The following is a 7878-nucleotide window of genomic DNA, read 5'->3' on the forward strand; positions in this document are numbered from 1 at the left end:
ATGAGGGACACCACTGAAATTACTGTATATTGAAACCTGGGGCCTTCACACAGCTGTTACTCTTCCTTGCGGCACCTAACATCCCAGAATGCTGAGGGTCCTGTATATAAATTTTGGACAGGCCTGGTTGCTCATCATTATGACGATCATTGTAAGAAGAGACCTCAGTGACTTTGAGAGGAGTGGCTGTGGGGACACTTTTGGCAGGAGCTTTAGTGAGAGTGGTGTTTCGCTAGTGTCAGCATGGAAATTCCCAAGCAAAGATTCGGTGTCAAAAGACACCAGGGAACAGAAGAGAATACCCTAGGATCATAAGAGTGTTCATTAGAAGTGTCGGGCAAATCCAAGAGTAACAGCAGATCAATTGATTGCAATTTGTAACATTTTTGGGCAGCAAGCAGTTAATGAGAAACACTCAACCCAAGAACTCCACAGTGGGGCTGCAGTGCACTAAATGCTCATCACACTTTACTAATGTCTGAAAATCTGGTGGGACTACCACGCAGAGAAATGTGATGGATCCAGATGAATCATCCTTCACCTTGATGCTTGACTATGTTCTCAACAGACAAAATGCACCCGTGGCACAATCCATCCATCTACCCGTACTTCTGCTGTGCTCCTTTAAGGTTAAGCAACACCCATTAAAATAATTTCTTAGAAGTCAGAATAGCATGTTGAATGTGAACATTCTGTTCTACTACATTTTTCTCAAATTTATACCGTGTTCTCTAACCGTCGTTTGTGATAAATACCAATTATTTGTATTCCAATTTTTGGAATCACCAATTTTTAATGGTGGTAATCAATGTTCTTTCCTGCAGAAATAGTGATCTGTTGACGTGTTACTTGACTCCCACCATTTGGGAGTATATCTGACAGGTGATTTAGCACCCATTAGAAGCAGAGCTCACCGGTGTCCCTACTGTCACCATTAACCTTCACTTGTAATCGGAATCCTGGAACTCAGCTACCTGCCTTCCAAATGTCAACAAAGCGGCCTTCAAAACACCTCATGGCTCCCGTACTCTCACTTCTCTTGCATTTTTGTACAAAAAGCCAGAACATTGAAGCCAAGCAAGAACATTTAAGATACCAAACAATGAATGAGAAATTGTATCCAGTGGTTTATTTTCTTACAACTCAAGTCAGGGGCTGATCAATCCTGGGGGAGAGGGAGTTCATGTCTCATATAGCTGCATACATGGGGCAAGCGGTGAGGCTGAGAATTTGTTTTAATGAGCTGAAAAAATAGATCCAATTGAAATTTCCCTGCTCATAACGATAATCCCTTGACAAAACTGTTTCATACCGCACCATTCACTTCAGACTTTGTTGTGGGATTAGGTGATGTAAATTCTTCCTCTGATGCTCTCCAACATCTGTGATTCAGGCCATCAATAGACCAAGTAAGTTTTATTTTTATTTTGATATTACAGTCTAAAATAATGCTTCCATTCCAAATAAACAGCAAATGAAGTCCAGTCCACGTTCGTTAAATTTGTGATGAGAAGCAGCAGCCGGTTATGATGAAGATTTAGATCCTGAAGCATTACTGAAAACAAAGGATACAAAATACTGTTTAAAAATCACCTGAAATACAAACTTTTTTTTAATTAACACAGGTAGGGTACAGTTAATTCAAATGCACTTCTGATCTGCATTTAAACCACATCACAGCAATACTTTAATCAGTACATTTTGTTTGGTACAAATGTTGCATTTCAATCTACAAAACGTAAGCCCCATGTAATCCAAGCTAAGGCCAACACCTTATAACTAGCAGTCAAGTATACCTCTAGCACCAAAACCAAATGCAATTTATGCAATCTTTCAAAAGCTAAAGGATCTTAAATAGTGACATGGATAGAATTCAAAGTCAAAAGTTTTTTTTCTAACATCATGTCTTCCTTTATTCAATCCAATCTGCCAAATGTGACAGCCAGAAAGTGCAAGGAATTTGATATTGCATCCGAGTGCAAACCAAAAAGCCAATACATTTTGCTTTAGGTCTATCAGTGGATGCCAAAGTGATGAGACAGAGTGATGTAGGTAGGTATTAAAAGTGAACATGGATGTTTACCAATAATTAAATTTGTCCTACAATTATTATCACAATAATAAAGCTGTTTTAAATGTATTTTTGAATTGGGGACTAATTGCACTTGTCTGGCAAATGATGAGTACTTACACATTTTTCAATTTCCAGGCCATCCTTGAAAAAAGTCATGAATGGAGTGATGCCATCTTCGCGGTAGTCTAGTAATCCAACCATTCCTTCTGGGTTCATGGATTCACCTGTGAAAAACTGACACAGGAAAAGGTTTCAGATCACAATTGAAAGCAGACATGCTCCACATACATTCCCTTGGTGAAGTGCTCAGAGAAATGCATTCGTTTCATAGGATATAACCCTCCAAAGGTGTCCTAAGATAGTCATCATGGCACACTGCTAAGTTCTTTGCTGCTGAGCAACCTTTTCTGCTCCCGTACCTGATAGTTCTTGACATTTGCCATAATTTTCTTGATTTCCTCCTGCGCTCCAGCCATAAAGGGTTTTACCCTTTCAGGATTAGTCTCCTCTAGTTTTACTTTGAGTCTGTCAGAAAGAATGCAGAAACATGACCAGTTAAACACAACAGAACATTGAACAAGTGTCCAATCCAATGTAATTTCCCCAAGTTAACTTTTGAGTTTGCTAACCATTTTCAGCAGTTGTCATCCACCTTATACAAGATAGAGAGCAGGCCCCAGACATTTTACAGTAAAAATATTTGCCTACATTTGTTCATTCTTCTTGCTATGTTAATGAATCGTGCTCAGTGAAACTTGTTCTTCTGGATCTTAAAGGGGCATATGAACCAGTGACAATATTCTTCTCAATTGGTTGAGAAAGCTCTTTGCTACATTGTGCTCCAGTGGTTAAGGTCCTGTCTGGAAGAGCAGTTGATTCCCTTTGGTGCCTCTAAGTAAGCTTGGTCGATTCCAGTTGTTTATAAACTAGTATTTATGGGTTATCCTCAAGCCAGATCCCGATTCTTAAGGAATCAGTTTTTAATATTGAAAACATTCAACTATTCTTCCAGGCTAAATCTAATACTGCATTTGCCATGCCTACCGTTAAACGATTGGTTAGATATTAATTATGGAAGCGTCAGCATTTTCGTTAAACAGTAGCATGGGATTGTATTACTACTCCTCCACATTGTCTGCATGAATAATGTACATGACGTTTAGTGAACAAAGCATCTATAAAATTCAAGATTAGTCTTAAGGCAGAGGTTTTTTCATAAATACCAGTAATCATTTTTCTTATTTATGAAAACCAGTCTATCTGATGTGGTGTATGTGATACAGCATCTAGAAAATTAATGAGAACACTGCAGCGTGACATTACAGACATTCAGTCTGTCAATAGCTCAAGTCTGAGTCAGCTAAAAGTACTATTCCTGTATTCGCTTCCCAGCACTGGTTAGCTGATTAGGATTAAGACAATAACCAAAATGGGTTTGAATGATCTGGCTCCAGCACATATCAAGGACTTTTTTTACCGAAAGTCTCCATTTCATCATCTAAAATCTAGGGATTCAGGTGTTTATGTATTTAAGACAAAACACTGTCCTGTTCTGCCTTCTGCTTGGATCTGGAAATGTGCAATTCTTTAACCATATCTGGGAGCATCTAAATGACCTTTGAAAAATCTTTTCAGTTCTCAGGTTTCAACATAAGGTAGGTTAACAGGGGTCTCCAAATATATTCTACAATTTACCTTCTATTTACAGTATTTCAGGATAATATCATCTGGTCTTCCAGCCCCAACCACAATCTTTGGAAGTTATTGAATTTAACAGGTTAACGGTACTTTTATATATGCTCTCCAGCTGTCCATTTTACTCCAATACCAAAACACCATGACAACTTGAAAATCTGTACTTAAACTGTCTTCTAAAAACAGTCCAAATACCCCTCACAGCACCTGAAATCTTTTACCACATTAGAATTTCAGTATAACATAGAAAGTTATACAAACAGCTACTTCCCAAAACAAGAAACGACATTATGATCTTAAAAGGTTCTTCTGTTCAAAGCCAGATGAATGCAAACTCTTTGTGAATGGACACTTAAAGTGTTGGGCTTTTCCCCCCAATAAGGGATAAAACAATTCTTATCAAAATGAAAAAAAAGGCGTGTCTTCCCCTCTTCAATCTGAGCAGCTACGGACAAAGATGCACAGAAAGCGCGAGGAAATTTCTCTTGCATCGACACAAAAAACCCTTCAAGCCACTTTCCCAGGGCTCTGGGCCTGTCAAGCGATGCAGCCAGCCAAGGACGGCGATCCGCTCTCCGGCGCTCACTTACGTCTTCATGTAGTCTTTGATGTATGACTTGTACGTGTCCTTGGTGAAGCCCGTCTCCTGCAGCTTGTGGTTCAAGACGATGTCCACGCCGCTGACGGTGCTGGCTTCTGTGCCTTCATCCTGGAGTTCAGCTGACGCATTGGCGCCGATGAGAGAGTCGTCAATGTCCTCTGACCTGCTGACCACCTAAAACAAAGAACAAAGGAGGGGGACCTACAGGAGCCACACAAACTCTATGCGGACACCCATCTCACTCGGGGTTCTCAAAAGGCCACAGCTTCAGCCTAGGCTGCCCACTAGGCATGCCGGTCTCCCTCCTCGTGGCACAATTTCACTCTCTCCCACTGACCCCAGCAGCTACAGAACAGAGTTGGAATCCTTTCAGTCATACAAGCTCTTCATTGAAAGGAAAAAGTGAAAGGATGACTAGTAGCTATAAATCCACATCTGGAGCATTCAGTTATTTCAGAATGGAAGATGTGCTTCCATTTCCCATTACTTCACTATAACCTAGAAGCCTGAAATGATTTACTTTATTCTTTTAACATCGCACTTTTTGTGTGCGTGTGGAAATCGAAGCATCTGCCGATTTCTAAAGCTCCCATTCAACCCGGAAACGTTCCCTCATTCGTCACGATCACGTCAGAGATGCGCCCCACTAAACACACTTGCAGTGAACAAGGCTGATTCACCCCCCACACCCAGCACCACAGTTTCTGCACACCTCGGCCTCTTGCGAAAATCCCTTACCCTTCCTTCGACTTCGATTAAGATTCCGTTGGGCGACTCCATGATTTTGTAAATGTCAGAGAACATCTCATCTCCTGCAGGAAAGAAAATCAGTGACGTGAATCCGACTTCCAGCAGCCCTCACTGAACTTCTCGGCTCCAGTGCGGGATGCCACCGAGCTCCGCTATTTTCACACCCCGCCTGAATATTTCTAAAAGAGGTCCCGCCACATTCCGACAAACAAAAGCAGAAATACTTCGGCCCCTCTTAAAGCGTAAAATGCGTCCTAACTGGGGGAAAAAGGTAATAAAAATCTCTTTCGCGTTTTGAATTACTTTACAAAGACAAAGATACATAAGCAACCGATTTCACTATTCGATTTAGAAATATTTCAGTCTGCCACATACAAGTAAAATACTAATGGAATTTCATGAATAAAGCCTTTATGGGGGGGGGTACAAACCGGCCCCCGAAGTTTACTTCTGTCGTAAATACCGCTTAGCTAAGAAATTGTATTAAATCACTCGCTTTTGTCTTTCTTTAGCGAGACTGGTTAAAAACCTATAACACGACAATATTTTTAAACGAAAAAGAACAAAATCATGGTCATTCAGCATCCTGCGAGTTCAGTATCAAGCCGGGGCCTACGCTACTAGGCCTCATAAAACACGGGCATAAAAAAAGTGAAATATTACGAATTAATTCTTTCCACGGTAAGAAATAGACACAGAATCTAAATCTTAAAAACTGCTGCTTCTGAATACATCGCTTTCTTACCGGTGATGATATCCTTGTAGATGATCATTCTGCTGGATTGTGTTTTAAGGGTTTGATTCAAATATGGCTCCTACTCTCCCCACTAGCGGATCTGGCTGAAAAGGAGCGATATACTTTTTTTCCCAGCTTAGATACTGGCAGCATCGTTGACGTCATTGAGCCACAAGCTTTGAAACAAATTTGCCCCCTGGTGGTAATATAGAGGGGTTAAAATGTATCGCTTGTCTTCTACGGTCTTTGAAGTGCGAAGCGAAGAACCAACAAACTTTTTTTTTAATCGGCAAAATAAGATCTAAGGCTGGAGCGGATTTCTGAAACCTGGTTTGCATAACCAAATTGTTATTAGCCTTAAAATACTTTATGCAACATTTCGAAAAGTGCTCAAATCGAGCGATTCTCGTTCTTAATACAGACCACCTTAAATTAATCGGGCTGTAAAGCTTTAAAACTATCATGCTATTATGGTAAAAATAGTGAAAGATTTTTCGAAGTTCCCACTTCGCCCGTGTGCTCGGTGTCTCCTTTTTACTTCTAAATATCAAGCCCTTATGTATTGACCAAACCCATACAAAAATCGATCGTTAATAACGGTCTAGGTTAAATTAAAAGGGAAAGGTGTTTGTTTTAGGTAATTACCTGTGACATTATGGCTTTCATATTGCAGGCAACTTGCAAAGTACCGATATTCGGATGACCTTGTGTGATAGCCTATAGTTTTAATCGCTGCCTATGTGTTATGCTCATTATTTCGTTTCTTTTATGTGCATGATGCCTGACAAGCCCTAAATGCTATCAATTTTTATGTTTTCTTCTGTACAAAAACACAGTCCTAATTAGTACTTCAAATAGGAGACACGGTGGCACAGTGGTTAGCATTGCTGCCTCGCAGCCCTGGGTTCAGCTCCTGGGGTGCTGTCTATGAGGAGTTTGCATGTTCTCCTCGTATTCATGTGGGTTTGCTCCGGTTTCCCCCCACAGTTCACATACATACTGGTAAGTTAATTGTCTCCTGGGAAAACTGACATTAGTGTACGTGTGTCCGTGTTTGTACCCTGCGTCCCGTCCAGGGTGATATCTTGCCTTGCGTCTCTTGCTTGCCAGGATAAGGCTCCGGCTCCACCCTGTACTGGCTAAAGCAGTTAGAGGGCGGACGGTACTTTCAAAACGCAGACCTGCATAACCTGTTTGCCGCTTTGCGCGCATTTGGCAAATCCTACCACCTGAAGGCTTCACTTAACTATTTTGTAAAGTATGTACTTGCATTCATGTAAAGAAACAAATCTCTTGCCGTTTTCGCACCTCCGCAAATAATATTGATATAAACAATCGAACAGACTGAAAAAAAATTAAGGCCCATAAAATAGCATGGTTTGCCATGGTCTCCTGTACAGGAGTTAAGCACAAACTCTCAGAGGCAGTTTTAAAGACAAAAGTGCTCCCGTGTTGTATGCATGTCAAACTTTTGTTTTTCTCAAGTACCGCTCTGATAACTGCAAAGCCTAGCCTACAGAACCCGATTCATACCCGTCACAAAATGGGTGAAACCGCGACCAAGTCAGCGTGAAGTCAGTGAGAATCGGTCAGACCCCGATTTTGTTTAGCAAAATAAACTTTATTCCACAGTGTATTCTAATCGTACAACGAGTACACACTCTAAAACATCATGCAATCTTCTACTAAGTTATACACATTCTTAAAGGGAGAATTGTGCACTTTCAATCGTTTCACTGTTTCACTTGTTGTGGCAGGATTTGCATAATAAGTCACTTGTCCATGTCTGTTTTCCCTGTCCTGGCTCTGAAACTACGGTCAAAACCAGATACGCCGAGAGCCCGAAGGCTTTTGCTGCAGCTGTAGAGCTCGTTGGAGGGGTTTCTTGTAGTCGACTTGGTTATGCGTTTGCAGACAGTGGAGCCAGTGGAAATTAGGGGGTACGTGTCTGAAAGTGTCTTACAATTACCTTAACTCAACTGATTCATTGTCATTATTTAATTTATTTGTATCTTTACGCAA

At 40.8% G+C, this 7878-nt stretch overlaps 1 protein-coding gene and 2 non-coding genes across 3 annotated transcripts; all 3 read right to left on the minus strand.

Moving 5' to 3' along the window:
- Positions 1–1110: 1110 nt before the first annotated feature.
- Positions 1111–6048, minus strand: tpt1 (tumor protein, translationally-controlled 1). The gene is made up of 6 exons (XM_088914863.1): positions 5866–6048; positions 5109–5182; positions 4360–4544; positions 2494–2599; positions 2192–2308; positions 1111–1555 (listed from the first exon to the last, which is right to left on the minus strand). Exons 1-6 carry the CDS (start codon positions 5891–5893, stop codon positions 1553–1555), a joined length of 513 nt encoding a protein of 170 aa, XP_088770989.1. The 5' UTR covers positions 5894–6048; the 3' UTR covers positions 1111–1552.
- LOC148835994 (small nucleolar RNA SNORA31) lies at positions 1901–2028 on the minus strand. The gene has a single exon (XR_016091029.1). It is a non-coding gene; the product is annotated as a small nucleolar RNA SNORA31 (small nucleolar RNA).
- Positions 2376–2448, minus strand: LOC148835995 (small nucleolar RNA SNORD58). The gene has a single exon (XR_016091027.1). It is a non-coding gene; the product is annotated as a small nucleolar RNA SNORD58 (small nucleolar RNA).
- Positions 6049–7878: the final 1830 nt, after the last annotated feature.

Source organism: Atractosteus spatula, chromosome 4 (assembly GCF_055471065.1).
Source record: "Atractosteus spatula isolate fAtrSpa1 chromosome 4, fAtrSpa1.hap1, whole genome shotgun sequence".
In the NCBI taxonomy this organism is placed as follows: domain Eukaryota; kingdom Metazoa; phylum Chordata; class Actinopteri; order Semionotiformes; family Lepisosteidae; genus Atractosteus; species Atractosteus spatula.

Excerpts from the sequence above, each read along its gene's own strand:
- tpt1 (XM_088914863.1), bottom strand. The coding sequence starts at position 5,893 with ATGATCATCTACAAGGATATCATCACCG. Across the intron at positions 5,183-5,865 it reads CTACAAGGATATCATCACCG|GAGATGAGATGTTCTCTGAC; the intron begins GTAAGAAAGCGA and ends TCTTTCCTGCAG. Across the intron at positions 2,600-4,359 it reads ATCAAAGACTACATGAAGAC|ACTCAAAGTAAAACTAGAGG; the intron begins GTAAGTGAGCGC and ends TCTTTCTGACAG.